This window comes from Oryctolagus cuniculus (genome assembly GCF_964237555.1).
Source record: "Oryctolagus cuniculus chromosome 16 unlocalized genomic scaffold, mOryCun1.1 SUPER_16_unloc_1, whole genome shotgun sequence".
Lineage (NCBI taxonomy): Eukaryota > Metazoa > Chordata > Mammalia > Lagomorpha > Leporidae > Oryctolagus > Oryctolagus cuniculus.
Genome location: NW_027208201.1, coordinates 7,300,292 through 7,321,261, shown reverse-complemented (window position 1 = coordinate 7,321,261; position 20,970 = coordinate 7,300,292). Strand labels below are relative to the sequence as shown.

The window sequence follows — 20,970 nt, the reverse complement described above, 5'->3', positions numbered from 1 at the left end:
GAAATTGGAACAATGTTGGAGCTGTACAAAACCCCACAGGTAAATATGGTGTGAATTCTGGTGAGGAATTCTGCCATCTCCCACCAGACATGTCCAATTTGAAGCAAAGGTCATGTGGAACACAACTGCACATATAGCACCACAATTTGAAACAGATTCTGGGGAATTCCTTAGATTGTGAGAGAGATCACTGTCTAGGCCCAATGTATCCATCCCCACCTGCTGAGAAAGTTGACTGCTGACTATTGACAGGAAATACCCACAGTGCAGAGATATCCTAGGATGACTCAATGTTAGACATGGGTATATCAAGACCTGGGCCCAGACTTTCCATTTGGAACCCACTGAGGTCCATGACAGTCCCAAAGATCATCAAGGAGTGTTTGGGGCTGAGTTACACTTAGATGAGATTTTACCCTCTCCCTAGGCCTAATCCTGACTTCCTCACATTCAGCAGATTCCTTCACAGGACTCCCAGTTCACTTCCATGTGCAACTAAGAGATTTAGATCTTAGTGTTTGACAGAATAAGAAACAAATACAGGCAGACAGTGTGCACCCATTCACAGTATAATCACAAAATAGCCACCATAGTGCTGGTGCTCACTGACCATGGTGAAAGTAATCAATCCAAATCTTACAAGTAGGTGTTAGGAAACCAATCACATAACCAATCAAGCTGCTTCCCAGGGCCTGTATTCACATTTCCAGGATTCTGAATGGAGACCCACTACAAAGAGGTAGCAATCTGCACACATTACCATCAAGCTCAGACTGCAATAGCTTAGGAGGATTGTGGTCTGAAAAGCAATTTTATGTATACTCAGAGATGATAGGTGAATATATTTTTCAAGACAATTTAGGATATGCTTGAAAACAAATGAAATTCAAAGTATCAGGAGATCAACCCACACAAAATATTTGTCTCTGAGGAAACACACAACACCAGTTGCAGTGGGAGCTGTTCTCCACATGTCTCATGAGGTGAGAGGTGGGAAAGACCAATGTCCTGGTGATTCTGAATCCAAAATACATGCCTTCTTCTTCCCAAATATACATGAAGAACGTGGGTATCTTACACATTATCTTTCATGCTATGCATGAAGATGTACATTTCTTCTCCTAAAAGCAACAGGCACTGAAGCACAGTTACTCTGATCCCAGGTGATAGAATTTTCTTATGCCTACACATGATATTTCTTCATAGGACTTTTTTTAAATCACTTCCCAAGACAGAAAACTCAAAACCCACAAAAGTCAAATCACACCGGTTTTCTTTCCATTCAGATCACATATGGCCCTTTTGATCCCATGCTAAGTGAGAGAGACAAGTTTCCATCACTCTATCAGATGGCCACTAGTGACAGCTCTCTGGCCTGTGGAATGCTCTCCTTGCTACTACATTTTGGCTGGATTTGGGTGGTGATCTTTGTATCTAATGATATGAAAGGAGAGAAGTTCCTACAGGATATTCAAACTGAGATGGTAAAGAAAGGTCTCTGCTTGGCCAATATAATAAAGCTCCCAGACACTAAGTCAAGATATGAAAAAACTGAAATATCCTTCCTAGCAGGGCTTCGAATTTCATCAGCAAATGTGCACATTCTATATGGTGATGTAAGGAGTGTGTATATCATGGAATTTCTAAGCAAATACTATTTAACCCTGGGGAAGGTGTGGATCATGGCTGCAAAGTGGGAGATTGTTGTGAAGGAGACAGACCACATGCTACACTCTTTTCATGGAGGCTTCTCATTTTCACACCACAAGGAAGAAATCCCTGGCCTCAACCATTTTGTCAAGACAGTGGACCCTTCCCACTACCCAGAAGATTTCTTCCTCAGTCAACTATGGCTTCATGCTTTTCACTGCTTACCTCCTGGGTCACTTTGTGGAACAATTGGAGTCTGCCCACCAAATGCTTCCTTTGAGTTTTTCCCAGGACGCATTGACATGCTGACCATATCTGACTCCAGCTATTTCATCTACAATGCTGTGTATGCAGTGGCCCATGCCCTCCATAAGATGCTTTCAGAGCAAATAGAAAAGGGATCTCCAGGAGATGCAACTCAACCAAGGATTTTTCCATGGCAGGTAAACATCTCCCAGAACAGGACATTTATTGAACACCTGATGGCATTCTCAGGTATTTTTATTGCAGTACCACATGACCATGTTTTCATGTTGAGATTGCCATGATCAGGTATAATGGAAAGTGGGTTCTTTCACAACAGACTGGGCATAGATACATCTGTAATTGTTATCTATGTGTGGAGAATTTGTTATCTGCTATGGAACATTTTAAATATATTTTCTGCTATGCAACATGTTAAAAATAATTTTAAAATGGTCTATATGCTAAGAAATGCACATAAGTCTACAGATAAAAGAGTTTTTTGTCATCTTATCATACTACAACCAACACCCATATTAATAACATAGCATTACTCGTACTGCAAGAGTCCTCAGTAGCAACCACTTAATTTTTTTAATGTGTGAAAGAGGAACATATTGTCAATAATATGATTTGATTTATTTTTTAATTTTTTTTTTACAGGTAGAGTGGACAGTTAGAGAGAGAGAGAGACAGAGAGAAAGGTCTTCCTTTGCCATTGGTGCACCCTCCAATGTCTGCCGTGGGTGGTGCACAACGCTGATCCGAAGGAAGGAGCCAGGTGCTTATCCTGGTCTCCAATGGGGTGCACGGCCCAAGCACTTGGGCCATCCTCCACTGCACTCCCGGGCCACAGCAGAGAGCTGGCCTGGAAGGGGGGCAACCGGGACAGAATCTGGTGCCCCGACTGGGACTAGAACCCTGTGTGCTGGCGCCGCTAGGTGCAGGATTAGCCTATTGAGCCATGGCGCCTGCCTATGATTTGATTTAGTGAAGCACTACTTATAATTACATAGGAAATTATCTAAAGTCCACACAATTTTATACTCATATATTAACTAACACAAATGAGAGAAAACATAATATTTTTGTACCTCTGGCTTATGTAATTTACTGTGATGACCTCCAGTTTTAAATGTCAAGATTTCATTCTTAATTATGGCTGTGTAATATTCATATATGTGAGATGATATAATATGATATTTTATATATATATAAGTATCTCACCAATTCCTTCTCCCAGCCATCAGTTGATGGACCTCTAGATGATTCTACATCTTATGTGTTGTGCATTGAGCTTCTATAAAGTTGGGAGTGTAGGAGACTCTTTCTTGTGCTGATTTCAATTCATTTGGATACATTCCCAGGTCTGAGACAACTAGGCCATGTTGTAGAACCAATATTGGTTTTCTGAGGAGTTCCTCTATTGTCTTCCATTATGTTTGTACTGGCTTATAATCCTTCCCATCAACATTGTATTGGGGTACCTTTTTTTCCTGATCCTCAGCAGAATTTGCTATTTTTCAAATTTTGGATAATATTCATTCAAAGTGGGGTGAAGTGAAATCCCACGTTAGTTCTTATTGGTGCTTCCCTGATGGTTAGTGATCATGAACCTCTTTTCATGTTTCTCTTGGGCATTTGTATTTCATCCTGTGAAAAAATCCCTGTTCATATCCTTAGTTCATTTCTTAACTAGATTGTTGGTTATGTTGTTGTTAAGTTTCTTGAATTCCTTATACATCTGGAGATTAATACTTTATTGGAACCATGTTTTGCAAATATTTTCTCCCATTTTGTAAGTAGTGTCTTCACTTAGATGAGTGTGTCTTTTGCTGATGAGAAGTTACTTAGCTTAATGTATATTCTTGCCTTTATTGCCTTTACTTTTGGATTTTATCCAAGAAATTCTTGCCAGGGAAATGACTTGTAGTGTTTCCCCAATGTTTGCCTCTTGTAATTTGATGGTTTCAGGTTTTAGGTTTAGATCCTTGATAAATTATGAGTTGATATTTGTATAGGGTATGAGGTAGCAGTCTGATTTAAAATCTCTGCATGTGGAAATCCAAATGTCTGCATTTGTTGATGAGACTTAATCTAGGGAGTGAGTTTAGCTCCATGTAACATTTTCAATACAGATTCTATAATGACATATCATAGAATAATGTTTCTCAGAGTATAGTGCAATGTTTCGAATATCCTAACACAGCTCATTACAAAGACTGGGAAGAAAAAATGATCAAAGGTACTCTTTTTGTTGGAATGTATGTAAGGTTAGGAAATGTGGACTCTGGACATATCCCACAACAACTATATACCCTATAATAATATCCCCTACAGCTGTGTGCTGTAGTCCACGCCCTCTGTGAGCCATTACTGGGGCAAATAGCAGTGGGGTGCACATTTTATCATAAAATGACTCTGAAACAGGAAAATATCCTGATCAAATTATTTGAGTAAATCAAATAAATTGAATGTCTCACAGAAGATAAATATATATTCTATATTATACATATATGTAAATTAAATTGACTTCAGCATGTTTACTTCACTATGTAATTTCTGGGATTACATCCAATATTAATTAACATCCTATTTGTGATTTGATAGACTCACATTTTAAAAGTAAATGTACTGGCCGAGAAGGCTTACAAATATAAGGTTAGAGAATATTTATGAAGTTCTTGGTTCAAATTAGTGAAGACATAATGATAGTCCTTTAAAGAATTGGCTGTCCCACAACAGGTGTCAGGAGACTCTGAAAGTCAAGAGTTAATACACACTGTTCAGATACTAACTGCCATCAGGGTATTGTTTTTTTATATAGTAAATAAAAATTTACAAAGTACAATTTTTGCATTGTTGTAGCTTTTTCCCCCATAACCTCTCTCCCACCCATAACCGCCCTATCTCCCACTCCCTCTCCCATCCCACTCTTCATCAAGATTCATTTTCAATTATCTTTATATACAGGTGATCAACTTAGTATATACTAAGTAAAGATTTCAAAAGACCGCACCCACCCAACCGCACAAGATATAGAGTACTGTTTGACTAGTTGTTTTACTGTTAATTCTTATAGTACAACACTTTAAGGACAGAAATCCTACATGGAGAGCAGGTGCACAGTGACTCCCATTGTTGAGTTAACAATTGACACTCTTATCTATAAGTCAGTAATCACCCGAGGCTCTTGCCATGAGCTGTCAAGGCTTTGGAAGCCTCCTGAGTTCACCAACTCTGATCTTATTTAGTCAAGGCCATATCACAGTGAGGGTCCATTCCTCCCTTCAGAGAAAGGTGCCTCCTTCTTTGATGGCACATTCTTTCTGCTGGGATCTCATTCACCGAGATGTTTCATTCAGGTCATTTTTGCCACAGTGCCTTGGCTTTCCATGCCTGTGAGACTCTCATGGGCCTTTTAGCCAGATCCGAATGCCCCAAGGGTTGATTCTGAGTCTGGAGTGCTGTTCAGGGCATTTGCCATTCTATGAGGCTGCTGTGCATCCTGCTTCCCCCGTAGGATCATTGTCTCCCTTTTAATTCTATCCTTCATTATTTACAGACACTGGTCTTATTTGTGAAATCTCTTTGACAATTATGTACTTAAAATGATCACTTTAACAAGTGAGATGGAATGGGTACATGCCACCTTGATGGGATTGAATTGGAATCCCCTGGCATATTTCTAACTCTACCATTGGAGGTAAGTTGGGTGTGCATGTGCCAAACTGTATATCTCCTCAATCTCTTACTCCCACTCTTATATTTAACAGAGATCACTTTTCTGTTAATTTTAAATGCCTAAGAATAATTGTGTATTAACTAAGGAGTTCGACCAATGGTATTAAGCAGAACAAAAAATACTAAAAGGAATAAAATAGTAAGTTCTTCCTCAACAGTCAAGACAAGGGCTTATCTGGTCATTGTTTCTCATAGTGTCCATTTCACTTCAACAAGTTTCCCCTTTGGTGCTCAGTTAGTTGTCATCGATAAGTGAGAACATACGATATTTGTCCCTTTGGGACTGGCTTAATTCACTCAGCATGATGATTTCCAGATACCTTCATTTTGTTGCAAATGTCCAGATTTCATTTATTAAACAGCTGTACAGTATTCTGTAGAGTACATATCCCATAATTTCTTTATCCAGTCATCTGTTGATGGGCATTTAGGTTGATTCCATGTCTTAGCTATTGTGAATTGAGCTGCAATAAACATTGAAGTGCACACAGCTCTCTTTTTTTCCAGTTTAATTTCCTTTGGGTAAATTCCAAGGAGTGCGATGGCTGGGTCATGTGGTAAGGCTATATTCTGGTTACTGAGGACTCTCCAAACTGTCTTCCATAGTGGCTTTATCAGTTTGCTTTCTAACCAACAGTGGATTAGTGTCCCTTTTTCCCCACATCCTCGCCAGCATCTGTTGTTAGTTGATTTCTGTATGTGAGCCATTCTAACTGGGGTGAGGTGAAACCTCATTGTGGTTTTGATTTGCATTTCCCTGATGGCTAGAGATCCTGAGCATTTTTTCATGAGTCTGTTGGCCATTTGGATTTCCTCCTTTGAAAAATGTCTGTTAAGGTCCTTGGCCCATCTTTATATTGGGTTGGTTGTTGTGGAGTTTCTTGATCATTTTATAGAGTCTAGTTGTTAATTCTTTACCAGTCATGTAGTTTGCAAAAAATTTCTCCCATTGTGTTGGTTGCCTCTTCACTTTCCTGACTATTTCTTTTGCTGTAAAGAAACTTCTCAATTTGAGGTAATCCCATTTGGCTATTTTAGCTTTGACTACCTGTGCCTCTGGTGTTTTCTCAAGAATTCTTTGCCTGTTCCAATGTCTTGAAGGGTTTCCCCTATGCTCTCAATTAATTTCATGGTGTTATGGCATATATCTAGATCTTTGATCCATGGTGAGTGGATTTTTGTATATGGTGTATGATGATAGGGGTCTTGTTTCATACTTCAACATGTTGACATCCAGTTTTCACTGCACCATTTGTTGAAGAGGCTGTCCCTGTTCCAGGGGGTTGGTTTTAGCTCCTTTGTTGAATATGAGTTGGTTATAGATGTTTGGATTGATTTCCAGTGTTTCCATTGATCTGTCCATCTGTTTTTGAACCAGTACCAGGCTGTTTTGATAATAACTGCCCTGTAGTATGTCTTGAATTCTGTAATTGTGAATACTCCGGATTTGTTTTTATTGTAAAGGATTGCTTTAGCTATTCACGGTCTCCTGCTTCTCCATATGAATTTCAGCATCATTTTTTCTGGGTCTGTGAAGAATGACTTTGGTATTTTGATTGGTATTGCATTGAACCTGTAAATTGCTTTTGGGATAATGGACATTTTGATGATATTGATTCTTCCAATCCATGAACATGGCAGATTTTTCCATTTTTTTGTTTCTTCTTCTATTTCTTTCTTTAGTGTTTTGTAATTTTCCTCATAGAGGTCTTTGATATCCTTGGTTAAATTTACCCAACGTACTTCAATATTTTGTGGCTATTGTGATTGGGATTTATCTGAGAAGTTCTTGCTCGGCCACAGCATTGTCAGTGTATAAAAAGCCTGTTGATTTCTGAGCATTAACTTTGTATCCAGCTACATTACCAAACTCTTCTATGAGATTCAATATTCTCTTACAAAAATTTTTGGGATCCCCTATACATAGGATCATGTCATCTGCTAACGGGGATAGTTTGACTTCCTCTTTTCCCATTTGTATTCCTTTAATTTCTTTTTCTTGCCTAATGTCTCTGGCTAAAGCTTCTAGGACTATATTGACTAGCAATAGTGAGAGTGGGCATCCCCGTCTGATGTCAGTTTCAATGGAAATGCCTCTAACTGTTCCCCATTCAATATGATGCTGGCCATGAGTTTATCATAAATTGCCTTAGTTGTGTTGAGGAATGTTCCTTCTAACCCCAATTTGCTTAAAGTTTCATCATGAAAGGGTATTGTATTTTGTCAAATGCTTTATCTGCTGCTATTGAGATAATCATATGATTTCAGTTTCTCAACTTGTTAATGTGATTGATTCTCGAACACTGAACCATCCCTGCATACCAGGGATGAATCCCACTTGGTTCATGTGAATGATCTTTCTGATGTGTAGTTAGATTTGGTTTGCCAGGATTTTGTTTAGTATTTTTGCATCTATGTTCATCAGGGAGATAGGTCTATAGTTTTCTTTCTCTGCTGTGTCTTTCCAGGGCTTAGGGATTAAGGAAATATTGGTGGCCAGCGTCATGGCTTACTAGGCTAATCTTCTGCCTGCAGCACTGGAACCCCAGGTTCTAGTGCCGGTTGGGGTGCCGGTTCTGCCTGGTTGCTACTCTTCCAGTCCAGCTCTCTGCTGTGGATCAAAAAAGGAGTGGAGGATGGCCAAGTGCTTGGGCCCTGCACCCACACAGGAGACCAGGAGGAAGCACCAGGCTCCTATCTTCAGATCGGTGCAGCACGCCGGCTGCAGTGGCCATCTGAGGGGTGAACCAACGGAAGGAAGACCTTTCTCTCTATCTCTCTCTCCCACTGTCTAACTCCCCTGTCAAAAAGAAAAGATGATATTGGCTTCATAGAAAGAATTTGTGAGGATTCCCCCCTTTCAATTGTTTTGAATAACTTGAGAAAAACTGGGGTTAGTTGTTATTCAAAAGTCTGGTAGAATTCAGTGGTGAAGCCATCCAGTCCTGGGCTCTTCTTTTTTGGTAGTGTGTTTATTGCTGATTCAATTTCTTTCATGGTTATGGGTCTGTTTATGTTTTGTATATCTTCATGGCTCAGTTTAGGAAGGTTGTAAGGGTCCAGGAATCTATCCATTTCTTCCAGGTTCCTCAATTTGTTAGCTTACATCTCTTTGTAATGGTTTCTGATGATTCTTTTTATTTCTGTTGTGTCTGTTGTTACATTTCCATTACCATCATTACTTTTATGGATTTGGGTCTTCTCTCTCCTTTTTTCAGTTCGTTGGGCCAATGGTGTGTCTATTTTGTTTATTTTTTTCAAAGAACCAGCTCCTGGTTTTGTTGATCTTTTGTATTGTTTTTTGTTTGTTTGTTTCAATTCTGTTTATTTCTTCTCTAATCTATAGTAGTTCTTTTCTTCTGCCTGGTTTGGGTTGGATTTGCTGCTGTTTCTCTATATCCTTGAGGTGCATTGAGAGGTCATTTGTTTGGTTCCTTTCCAGTTTCTTGATGTAGGCACCAATTGCTATAAGCTTTCCTCCTAGCACTGCTTTTACTATATCCCACAAGTTTTGATAGGTTGTGCTGTCATTTTCATTTGTTTCTAGAAATCCTTTGATTTCTCTTGATTTCTTCTATGACCCACTGTTCATTCAGAATCATGTTGTTCATTCTCCATGTATTTGCATATGGTGTAGAGATTCTTGGGTTGTTGATTTTGAGTTTCACTGTGCTATGGTCTGAGAAGCTGCATGGTATAGTTTCAATTATTTTGAATTTGTTGAGGCTCCCTTTATGGCCTAGCGTATGGTCAATCCTAGAGAACGTTCCATGTACTGGGGAGAAATACGTGAACTCTGTGGCTGTGGGGTGAAAGGTTCTGAAGATATCTCTTAGGTCTATTTGGTCTATAGCATCAATTAACTCTGTTGTTTCCTTGTTGAATTTCTGTCTGCTTGATCTGTCCATTGGTGAGAGTGGCATGCTGAATTCCCCTGTAACCATTGTATTTGAATCTATATCTCCCTTTAAGTTCTTTAGTAATTCTTTCAAGTAGTCAGGTGCCCTGTAATTAGGTGCATATACATTTATAATAGTAATGTCTTCATGTTGGATTGATCCTTTAATCATTATATAATGCCCTTCTTTCTCTCTTTTAATAGTTTTTGTGTTAAAGTCTATTTTGTCTGATATTAGGATGGCCACCCCAGCTCTTTTTTGATTTCTGTTAGCTTGAAATATCTTTTTCCACCCTTTCACTTTCAGTCTGCATGCATCTTTGCTGATAAGGTGTGTTTCCTGAAGGCAGCATATAGATAGATTCTCTTTTTTAATTCAATCCACTAGTCTGTCTCTCTTGGTTGTCGAGTTGAGGCCATTTATATTCACTGTGACTATTATTAAATACTGTCTTTTTCCAGTCATGGTTCCTTAAACAAGCTGTTTATGCATTTTGAGATTTGTTTGTAGTTTAGTTGGCTCATTTTCTACATTCACCTTTTTTTGTAGTGAAGTTCTTGTTTCTGTATTTCTGTGTGCAGCACGTCTTTGAGCCAGTGTTGTAGGGTTGGATGTGAGGATACAAATTCCTTCAGTTTCTGTTTGTCGTGGAAAATCTTTATTTTCCCTACATTCATATACACTAGCTTTTCAAGGTATATTATTCTAGGTTGTCATTGTTTGTCTTTTAAAACTTGGAATATATCATGCCATTACCTCCTTGCCTGTAGTGTTTGCGATAAGTCTGGGGTGAGTATGATTAAATTATCCTTGAATATGATTCATTGTTTCTCTCTGGCACAATTTAGGATTTCTTCTTTGTGTTTCACTGAGCTGAGTGTTGCCACAATGTGTTGCAGTGAATTTCTCTTCTGGTCTAATTTGTTGGGGCTCCTGAGTATTTGTTGAATTTGGTTGTTTCTATCAATTTGCCTCTGTTGGAAGTTTTCTGATATTATTTCATTGAAAATGTTATACAAATAGAATTACACATAAACTGTATACACATGTTTATCAGTTTGGACTTGCCAGCAGCAGCCAGGGATGTCAGGTTCCAGAAACTTTATTATGAAAAATTATGCTTGGATTTCTAATTTATTTAACAGAATTCATCTGATATTTTATTCAATATTGTTAAACTCTAAAAAAAATTATTTGAAAATCAAAGTTACTGTAAGAGAGTGAGAGACAGAAAGAGAAAAGGAGACAGATCTTGCATCTGCTGATTCACTCCACAATGGCTGCAAGGACCAGGACTGGGAACACTCTAAGCCAGGATGCAGGAGCTTCAACTGGGTCTCTCATGTGAGTGTAGGGGCCCAGGCAGTTGGACCATCATCTAATGCTTTCCCATGTACATTGGCAGAGATCTGAATCAGCAGTAGAACAACAGTAATTTAACCAGCACTCACAGGGATGCTGGGCACTGTGGACAGCATCTTCACCTGCTGCACCACAAGGCCAGCCCAAATTTGCTAAAGTAAAAAAATATTGATATGAACATAATAGATTTCATGTATTTCATAGATACATTTCTAAGAAGATATCCATTCTTCCTTCCCTCCCTCTCTCATTCTCCCCTCCTTCCTTTCTTTTTAATTTTTGCAAAAATAGCATTTCAATTTGCTTTATAATCACAGGTGTAATGCCACAGTAATCATAATGATTCATAAATGAAAAGTAGAAAGACCATGTTCCACAGGAACTTACACAAGATGATAAGCAAAAATGAAATCCAAGATATCAGTTTCATTTTGATACATGGTGGGGTTTTTCTTTGCATCTATAGTAACTACTACACATCACAGAAAACAAATTATATTTTCTGATTGGAACTGGTTTATTTCAGTAAGCATAAGCATAAAGGTCTCCAGTTGCATCCATTTTTTGTCAAAGAGAGGATTTCATTCTATTTGGTAGGGGGTATATTTTGAAAAGTGCACATGTTTGCACTCACCTATGGAACCATCACAATAATCAAGATATCGCACATATAAAGCCATGTTGTTTACATTTGGAAAACTAAGATGAGCTTTCCTAAACCTCTAACAATCTTTCATGGTCAGCCACCCTGTGAGACACATCCTGTGATTTCTCTGGATTCAAATGGTCCCCATCATTTTAATGGGTGTTGGGGTGTAGAATTCCCTGCATTTGAACAATGATATGATGATCATTCAGACAAAAGTCAGCCTCCACCAAATAGAAAACCTGAGGATACACAGGAGGCAAAAGAAGGATTTCTCAGTCATATGCACCTCCCACCTCTAATCTGAATGTTCTCCCTCTTTCCAATTGTGCCTCCCCTCCAGCTTCATCCACTCCTGAAGAAAATCCAATTTACCAACAGTGCTGGGGAGGATGTTTCCTTCCATGAAACAAGACACCATATGGCACATTATGATATCCACAACATTGTGAATTTTCCTGCTGGATTTCGGTTGCTGATTAAAATCGGGGAGTTCTCCTCTGAGAGTGCACATGACCAAGGCTTGGTCCTCAATGAAGAGATGATAGAATGGCCTATAGCATTCAAGAAGGTGTGGATCCATGGAAATATTCGATACATACAGAGGGTCTGAGAGGAGATTAAGTGCGAGATTTTAAATAAGCATTCAATTCTCAATTATCATCTTGGCTTCAAAAGATATGGTGTCCCTTACACATATATGAGTCAATGTGTATTAGAAATTTATGTTTGTATTAGTTATTGCTGTTTTTACTTTGGGAATAATTATGCATTCAGATGTTGAGTGACTAAAATGAGCAATGTTAATGAATAGCGGTAGATATCAGTATATAGACATAAAATTACAAAATACATGTGTACAGAAATTCTAAATTTTTTCAATTTTTTATTTATATAAGGTGAAAAATTTTCATTTCATGTATATATATATAGATATATAGATTTAGAAGAACAGTGATATCTTAAATATGGTGAGAGTCATATATTTTAATGCAGCATGAACACAAGTAAATTATAAGTTGATCTATCCATCGCCTATTTGTAGAAAACATTCTCATTTTCATTGTCATTGTGGTTGCCAATAAGTGCAGTTTCTTTTCTGCATAGCATCTCACAGCTGTGGTCAAATGTTTTATCATCATTCTACTGTTGAAATCCCCCAGGGAATTTTGTGGGTGATTTGTGTAACTATCATGCTTTATGCCCAAAATGCATTCTTAGTTTCTTGAAATTGATACTCTTCCTGAATCTAGAAGTCCAGAAGAGGATTAGATACACAATCCATATTTTTATAACATTTGCTCATCATTTCTCTGTGGCCTTGTCTTTTTCTGAATACGCAGTCTCAAATATACACATTACAGAATAATGATATGAATGTTAAAGATTTCAGAGGAGGAAATGTAGTAGAAAGAAACAAAGGCCTAGAAGAATAGATCTGGTGATGAACAAAATTACAGCAATCAGGTACCCTCATAATGTTTGGTAGACAATTGACAAACCTGGAACGAGCATCATAGAAACTACAAATTGGATGTATGAAAAAATCAACAAGACAGAGAATGGGGAAGACAGTGATAACCTTCAGAGTGATGGGGCAAATAGAGACATCTTATCACAGTGCCTAATGGTGTGCAAAACAATGACCATTGCTTCTCTTTCCCCCTCAGACTCCTCAGTCTTTATGTGGCCAGAGGTGTGGTCCAGGATTCAGGAAAATGCCACAGGAAGGAAGAGCTCTCTGCTGCTATATTTGTGTTATTTGTCCAGAGAGAGACATTTCCAATCATACAGGTAGAAAACATGTAACTCACTATGAAAACTCCACCATCTTAACTATTTCTAGATAAAAAGGAAACCAAGAATCTTTATAATGGGATAAGAGTGCCCCGTTGTTCTCTATGCACACTTTCACTCACTCTTTCCATACACTTGTTGTATGCTCACTCTTGCCATCTCAGTAGTCTGGTGGTGCTCATCCTCTCTAGCTCAACACTGACACTGATTCTCTCTGATATCCTTCTTTTCCATCCAGTGCTAGATGAGGCTGTCTCAATCTGAGATCTTCTAGTAGGCCTACTAATGTCTGAACAAAAAATATCAGATGAGCGTTTGTTAAGGCTCCCTAAGGATTTCTAGAAATCTTGAAATCAAAACTTTTCCATACACACCTGAGAAACAGGGAGCTACTTCACAGGAATTGTGATGGGAATACTGTATTACTTTCTGTGCTGGGTCTTTTACATAGTGCGTGCTGTGTAGTACACATAATGAATGCCTCCCTTTGTCCTTTTGTTTTCTATACTAGAATAAGAGAAAATAAGAGTGAAATATACAGACAAAACATCCTAATAACTATGCAACTACATAACACCTCCAGTCCTCCAGTCCATGAAGCTTGTATGATTACCAACTTAAAACCTGAGAAGCACTTTACTACAAGTGTGGACCAACTAATATCATTTCCTTTCTTTTAAAAAATATTTTTTTATTTCAAAGAGTTACAGAGGAGACAGAGAGAGAGAGAGAGAGAGAGATTCCATCTACTTATTCAAGCCCCAGACATGCACAATTGACCAGGTTTGGCAAGGCAGATGCCAGCAGCCAGGTTCATTTGGGTCTCCCACATGGGTTCAGGGGACCCAAGTACTTGGGCCATCTTCTGCGGCTTTTTCCAGGCCATTAGCAGGGAGCTGGCTTGGAAATGGATTACTGGAACACAAAATAATGTCCATAAGGGATGCTGGCATTGCAGCTGGTGGCTTTACATATCATGCCACAACACTGAATCTACTTTTGTTTCTTAAATTGACATATGATTGAGAGAGAGACATGGTCACCAACTGGCCTGTTCTTAATGACTTCCTTCATGCTGCTGCTGCAGAAGTGTACTACTTCAACAGAGACAATGTGGTGTCCATGTGGTGTTCACATGACTAAAATGATGAACAAGCCATGCTTTCAGTGAAAAGGAGTGGAAAGTTCTCTTTCAATACTGTGATGAAAATATCACTTACTCCCATACAACCATTAAAAAACTAGTAGTGGTGGCGCCACGGCTCACTAGGCTAATCCTCTGCCTTGTGGCGCCGGCACACCGGGTTCTAGTCCCGGTTGGGGCACTGGATTCTGTCCCGGTTGCCCCTCTTCCAGGCCAGCTCTCTGCTGTGGCCAGGGAGTGCAGTGGAGGATGGCCTGAGTCCTTGGGCCCTGCACCCCTTGGGAGACCAGGATAAGTACCTGGCTCCTGCCATCGGATCAGCGCAGTGCGCCGGCCACAGTGCGCTGGCCGCAGCGGCCATTGGAGGGTGAACCAACGGCAAAGGAAGACCTTTCTCTCTGTCTCTCTCTCTCACTGTCCACTCTGCCTGTCAAAAAATTAAAAAAAAATAAAAAAAAAAACTTAAAAAAAAACTAGTGGCAATAATTCTTTTCTATGCAATCACAGCATATCAACATTTATATGGAAAGAGTGATGAGTCCATGCAGGAAATTAGAGTATTGACTGATGTATGGAAGTCCTAGGAGTGATAGATATTTTAAATAGGTCATCTACATTTGAGTATTAAAAAAAAAAACCTTAAACCTGGTGACCGCAGACAAATATTTTAACCCATGTGAACACAAGCTTCTCCAGAGAAAAACACTAGGGACAGTAGAGAAGAGGGTTTGGAAGAATCTATGCCCATATGAAATACAGGAAATACATCACTTTGAGAAAATAAAACACTGAAAGAAATATCTCTGAGTGACAAAATGAGTCCCCAGAGCCCCATGTGCTAAGGAGCTTGTTTCAGTGAGCTTCCTACACCTAGAGATGAGCATTCTCTCTGGGTCAGGAGTGCAGAAATATACTTTAGTGTGTCCTGGTACACATTAGAGCAGGCTGGACTCACCATGACATTGCAAAGGGGACCATTTTCCTTAACAGGGAAAAAGGAGCAAATTGTGAAGTGGAAACAGTCTTCCTTTTCTCCGTAGATGCAGAGCAGTGCATCCCGTGTGCAGATCATGAGTACCCAAACATGGAGAGAAACCGCTGCCTCCCCAAGCTGGTGACATTCTTAGCCTTTGAGGATGACCTGGGGACGGCTCTGGCCTCCATGGCTCTGTCCTTCTCTGTCCTCACAGCTGCAGTCCTCTGGGTCTTTGTGAAGCACCGAGACACTCCCATCGTCAAGGCCAATAACAGGACCCTCAGCTACATCCTGCTCATCACCCTCCTCCTGTGCTTCCTCTGCTCCTTACTCTTCCTTGGCCGTCCCAACACAGCCACCTGCCTCCTCCAGCAAATAGCATTTTGCCTTGTGTTCACAGTGGCTGTTTCCACCGTGCTGGCCAAGACCATCACTGTGATTCTTGCCTTCAAAGTTACAAAACCTGGAAGAACTATCAGGCGATTGCTGGTATCAGGAGCTTCTAACTTCATCATTCCCATCTGCTCCTTGATCCAAGTGGCTCTCTGTGTCATCTGGTTGGGAATTTCTCCTCCATTTATTGAGTTAGATGCACATTCTGAGCCTGACCACATCATCCTGGTGTGCAATAAGGGTTCAGCCACTGCCTTCTACTGTGTCCTGGGCTACCTGGGCTCCTTGGCCCTGGCGAGCTTCACTGTGGCTTTCCTAGCCAGGAATCTGCCTGACACATTCAATGAAGCCAAGTTCCTGACGTTCAGCATGCTGGTGTTCTGCAGTGTCTGGGTGACCTTCCTGCCTGTCTACCACAGCACCAAGGGGAAGGTCATGGTGGCTGTGGAGATCTTCTCCATCTTGGCCTCCAGTGCAGGGCTCCTGGGCTGCATCTTTGCCCCCAAGTGCTACATTATTCTCATAAAACCTGATAAAAATTCTTTGAAAGCTTTAAAGAACCAACGCAGTTCTAGGGGATCCTGAAATTTTTCTCATGCATTTCTTCACATTTTCAACTTTGTAATCAAAAGGAAGTTGAATTCTAACACTGTAAAATAAGCAAAACTAAAAACCGTTGTTGTTTAGGCAATGAGTCCAGCAATTAAGATCACCTTGTTCCATGATTGTACAGTTTCCATATATGCATGGATATGTCCTCAGTTTGTCCTTTTCCACTGATCAAACCAATTCTGAGCCAATGCCACACTCTTACTTACTGTGGTGTAATAAAAAGTTTTGATATGTAGAAGGGTGTGTACCTTTGTTCATTTTTAGAATTGTACTATCTGTTTTTGGACTTCTATACTAACTTTAGTTTCAGTTCGTCGAGTTCCACTAAAAATCTTTTTTGGTATTTTGCTGAGTTAAATTTATAGGTTCAATCTGGGGAGCTATGACATCTTTATAAAATTCTGTCATCCAATATATTAATATTATGTTGCTTTTTAAATATACTTCAAAAACATTTCCTAATTTGGTGATAAAACTCTTGTATGTCTTTTTTTTTTTTTTGACAGGCAGAGTGGACAGTGAGAGAGAGAGACAGAGAGAGAAAGGTCTTCCTTTTGCCGTTGGTTCACCCTCCAATGGCCGCCGCTGCAGCCGGCGCACCGCGCTGATCCTGGCAGGAGCCAGGAGCCAGGTGCTTTTCCTGGTCTCCCATGGGGTGCAGGGCCCAAGCACCTGGGCCATCCTCCACTGCACTCCCTGGCCATAGCAGAGAGCTGGCCTGGAAGAGGGGCAACCGGGACAGAATCCGGCGCCCTGACCGGGACTAGAACCCGGTGTGCCGGCGCCGCAAGGTGGAGGATTAGCCTATTGAGCCACGGCGCCGGCTCTCTTGTATGTCTTTGTCATCTTTTTTTCTATGTACAACTTCTGTTTCTAGTATAAAGTCAGATCTTTTTTCTATTAAATTTTTAAGTTTCTTGCTGCTTCTGCTATAGATTCTGCAATAAAGTGGATTTATTTACCAAAAAAATCACCTTGTTCCACATGACACTCTTTGGGTTTGTAATTTGGTTCTGACCCCTGACCCAAGATTCCCAGGAAATAAACCCTTTCAGTGAGTGGTGATGACTCAGAGATATTGGGTCCCTTTCAATCAGTATTTTTCCTGGCTCCTGGCCCTGGCCTCAGTTCAGGCTCAGCTACTGTGGGCACTGAGATGTGAAGCAGTGAAAGGTTGGTTTCTCAGCCATCTCTCTCTCCATTTCTCTCTACCTCTCAAAAAACACAATGCCATCTAGAAATAGTTTAATAAAAAATAAGAGTGATATTTAAAATGGAAACAGAGCTGACCAGCAAGTTATAAATACCAATGCCATTTTATATGATAGGGCTATCCCTGAAAATATACACACTGTTTGCTGCTTAGGACGCCTGGCATTCTATAAGTCTTTTGTGTGGACTGCTTCCCATGTTGTAACATTCTCTCCATTTTAATTCTCTCTATTGTTATTACCAAACACTTGATCATATTTATATAATCCCTCTGACAGTTAATCCTATCTATATGATCAATTAAACATAATATGATCACTTTAACATGTAAGATGGCATTATTACCACCCAGTTTCATGGGATTTGGAGTATCAGAGTGAGATTTCAGGTTTACCCTTAGAAGTAAGTCCATGGGGATGTATGCAAAACTATACAGTTCCTCTCTCTCTTATTCCCACCTTTATTTTTATAGGGATCTACTTTCAATTGACTTTATACACATATGATTAATTCTATGTTAAAGAAAGAGTTCAACCAATGTTACTAAGTAGGAAAAAATAAAAATAATTAAAAACTGTTCCTCAACAGATAAGACAAAGGTTGTTTAAGTCATTGCTTCTCATAGTGACAGTTTGATTTATATAGCTTTCATTTTAGGTGCTCTGTTAGTTATCACAGATCATGGAGAACATATGGTTTTGACCCTTTGAGACTGGCTTATTTCTCTCTAAGTATGATGTTTTCCAGATTCATCCATTTTGTTGCAAATGATCAGATTTCACCTTTTTTACCACTGTGTAGTATTCCATAGAGTACATATCCCAAAATTGCTCTACCCAGTCTTAGTTGATGGACATTCATGTTGATTCCATGTCTTAGCTATTATAAATTGAGCTGCAATAAACATGGGAATGCAGATAACTCTTGCATATGCTGATTTCATTTCCCTTGGGTAAATTCCCAGGAGTGGGATGGCTAGCTCATATGGTAGGACTACATTCAGATTTCTGACATGTCTCCAAACTGCCTTCTATAATGGTTTTCCAAGTCTACATTCCACCAACAGTGGATTAGGTTTCCTTTTTCCCCACAATCGCACCAGCATTTGTTGTTTGTTAATTTTCTGTATGAGAGCCATTCTAACTGGGGTGAGGCGAAATCTCATTGTGGTTTAGATTTGCATTTCACTGATGGCTACTGATCTTGAACATTTTTTCATGTGTCTGTTGGCTATTTGGATTATATCAAAAGTACTGTCAATATGTGAAGTGGTGCTAAATTTTAAGTTTTGATAATATAAAATGCTGCTGATATGAATGTCTGAAAGTTAAAAAGTCTAATGATTTTGTGTTACTAGATGTGATGGTTATCTTAATGAGAAAGGCCCAGAGGCCTAAAGGGTTAACTGTTCTGTAAAATACTACAGGTGCTTTCAAAAACAATGGAGTAAGCAAGTGCCTCTTGTTGGTTAATGAGGTTATAACTTTTAATGTGGCAATTTAATCTTTTGACATCTACAGTTTTATATATGGTAATAAAAAAGACCTAAAGATTTCAGGAAGCTATTAATGAAACTGCTTTATTGTTCTACCTTGTATGTTACACGTGTGCACATATTGTATGTCTATATGGGAAGATTTATTAAGAGCTTTGTTTTAATTGCCTTATAGATAAAAAGATTGCTCATCGATTTAAACTGCTAAAAATAATCAAAGATACATTTTAATCCATGTGACCTGAATCTCTATTTCAGATGTTTTAAATCTGCTAGTACAAAGAAACTAAAAATATTTTATGTGCTTGTGCTTGAGTTTGCTGCTTAAACAAGCTACACCATGTTCGATACTTTAGAGATGTTTCCAAATACATGTATTCTTTTTTTAACTTTTATTTAATGAATATGAATTTCCAAAGTACAGCTTATGGATTACAATGGCTTCCCCCCATAACGTCCCTCCCACCCGCAATCCTCCCCTTTCCCGCTCTCTCTCCCCTTCCATTCACATTGATTCATTTTCGATTCTCTTTATATACAGAAGATCAGTTTAGCATACATTAAGTAAAGATTTCAGCAGTTGGCTCCCACACAGAAACGTAAAGTGAAAAATACTGTTTGAGTACTAGTTATAGCATTAAATCTCAATGTACAGCACATTAAGGACAAAGATCCTACATGAAGAGTAAGTGCACAGTGACTCCTGTTGTTGACTTAACAAATTGACACTCTTGTTTATGGCATCAGTAATCACCCTAGGCTCTTGTCATGAGCTGCCAACGCTATGGAAGCCCCCTGAGTTCACTGACTCTGATCATATTTAGACAAGGCCATGGTCAAAGTGGAAGTTCTCTCCTCCCTTCAGAGAAAGGTACCTCCTTCTTTGATGACCCGTTCTTTCCACTGGGATCTCACTTGTAGAGATCTTTCATTTAGGTTTTTTTCCCCCAGAGTGTCTTGGCTTTCCATGTCTGAAATACTCTCATGGGCTTTTCAGCCGGATCCGCATGCCTTAAGGGCTGATTCTGAGGCCAGAGTGCTGTTTAGGACATCTGCCATTCTATGGGTCTGCTGTGTATCTCACTTCCCATGTTGGATCATTCTCTCCCTTTTTTATTCTATCAGCTACTATTTGCAGACACTAGTCTTGTTTATGTGCTCCCTTTGGTTCTTAGTCCTATCATCATGATCAATTGTGAATAGAAATTGATCACTTGGACTAGTGAGGTGACATTGGTACATGTCACCTTGATGGGATTGAATTGGAATCCCCTGGTATGTTGCTAACTCTGCCATTTGAGGTAAGTCAGCTTGAGCATGTCCTGGATTGCACATCTCTTCCCTCTCTTATTCCTGCTCTTATATTTAACAGCAATCACTTTTCAGTTAAGTTTCAGCACTTAAGAAGAATTGTGTATTGATTACAGTATTCAACCAAAAGTATTAAGTAGAACAAACAAAAAAAATACTAAGAGGGATAACATATTAAGTTGCTCATCAACAGTCAGGGTGAGGGCTGATCAAGTCACTGTTTCTCATAGTGTTCATTTCACTCTAACAGGTTTCCTTTTTGGTGCTCAGTTAGTTGTCACATGTATTCTTAGAATTCATAGAAGCATTAGACCTTCTGGTAAATGTTTTCCTAAGTTGTTATCTAACGGTTGAAATACCTTTCTAAGTTTTTATTTGATATTGCTATTGTCAGTAAGTGATCTGGGACTTGCCCCCTCATTTCTCTATTCTAAGCCTGTCTTCTTCCCTTATTTCTCTATTTTCTTCAAGGTGGGAAACTGACTC

At 39.3% G+C, this 20,970-nt stretch overlaps 1 protein-coding gene across 1 annotated transcript; it reads left to right on the top strand.

The window, feature by feature from the left end:
* The first annotated feature begins 1,682 nt into the window (after positions 1-1,682).
* LOC138847816 (vomeronasal type-2 receptor 116-like) lies at positions 1,683-16,439 on the top strand. The gene is made up of 4 exons (XM_070067632.1): positions 1,683-2,093; positions 11,888-12,115; positions 13,215-13,349; positions 15,537-16,439. Exons 1-4 carry the CDS (start codon positions 1,683-1,685, stop codon positions 16,437-16,439), a joined length of 1,677 nt encoding a protein of 558 aa, XP_069923733.1.
* The last annotated feature ends 4,531 nt before the right edge of the window (positions 16,440-20,970 follow it).

Excerpts from the sequence above, each read along its gene's own strand:
- LOC138847816 (XM_070067632.1), top strand. The coding sequence starts at position 1,683 with ATGGCTGCAAAGTGGGAGATTGTTGTGAAGGAGACAGACCACATGCTA. Across the intron at positions 12,116-13,214 it reads GGCCTATAGCATTCAAGAAG|ACTCCTCAGTCTTTATGTGG; the intron begins GTGTGGATCCAT and ends TTTCCCCCTCAG. Across the intron at positions 13,350-15,536 it reads ATCATACAGGTAGAAAACAT|TGCATCCCGTGTGCAGATCA; the intron begins GTAACTCACTAT and ends GATGCAGAGCAG.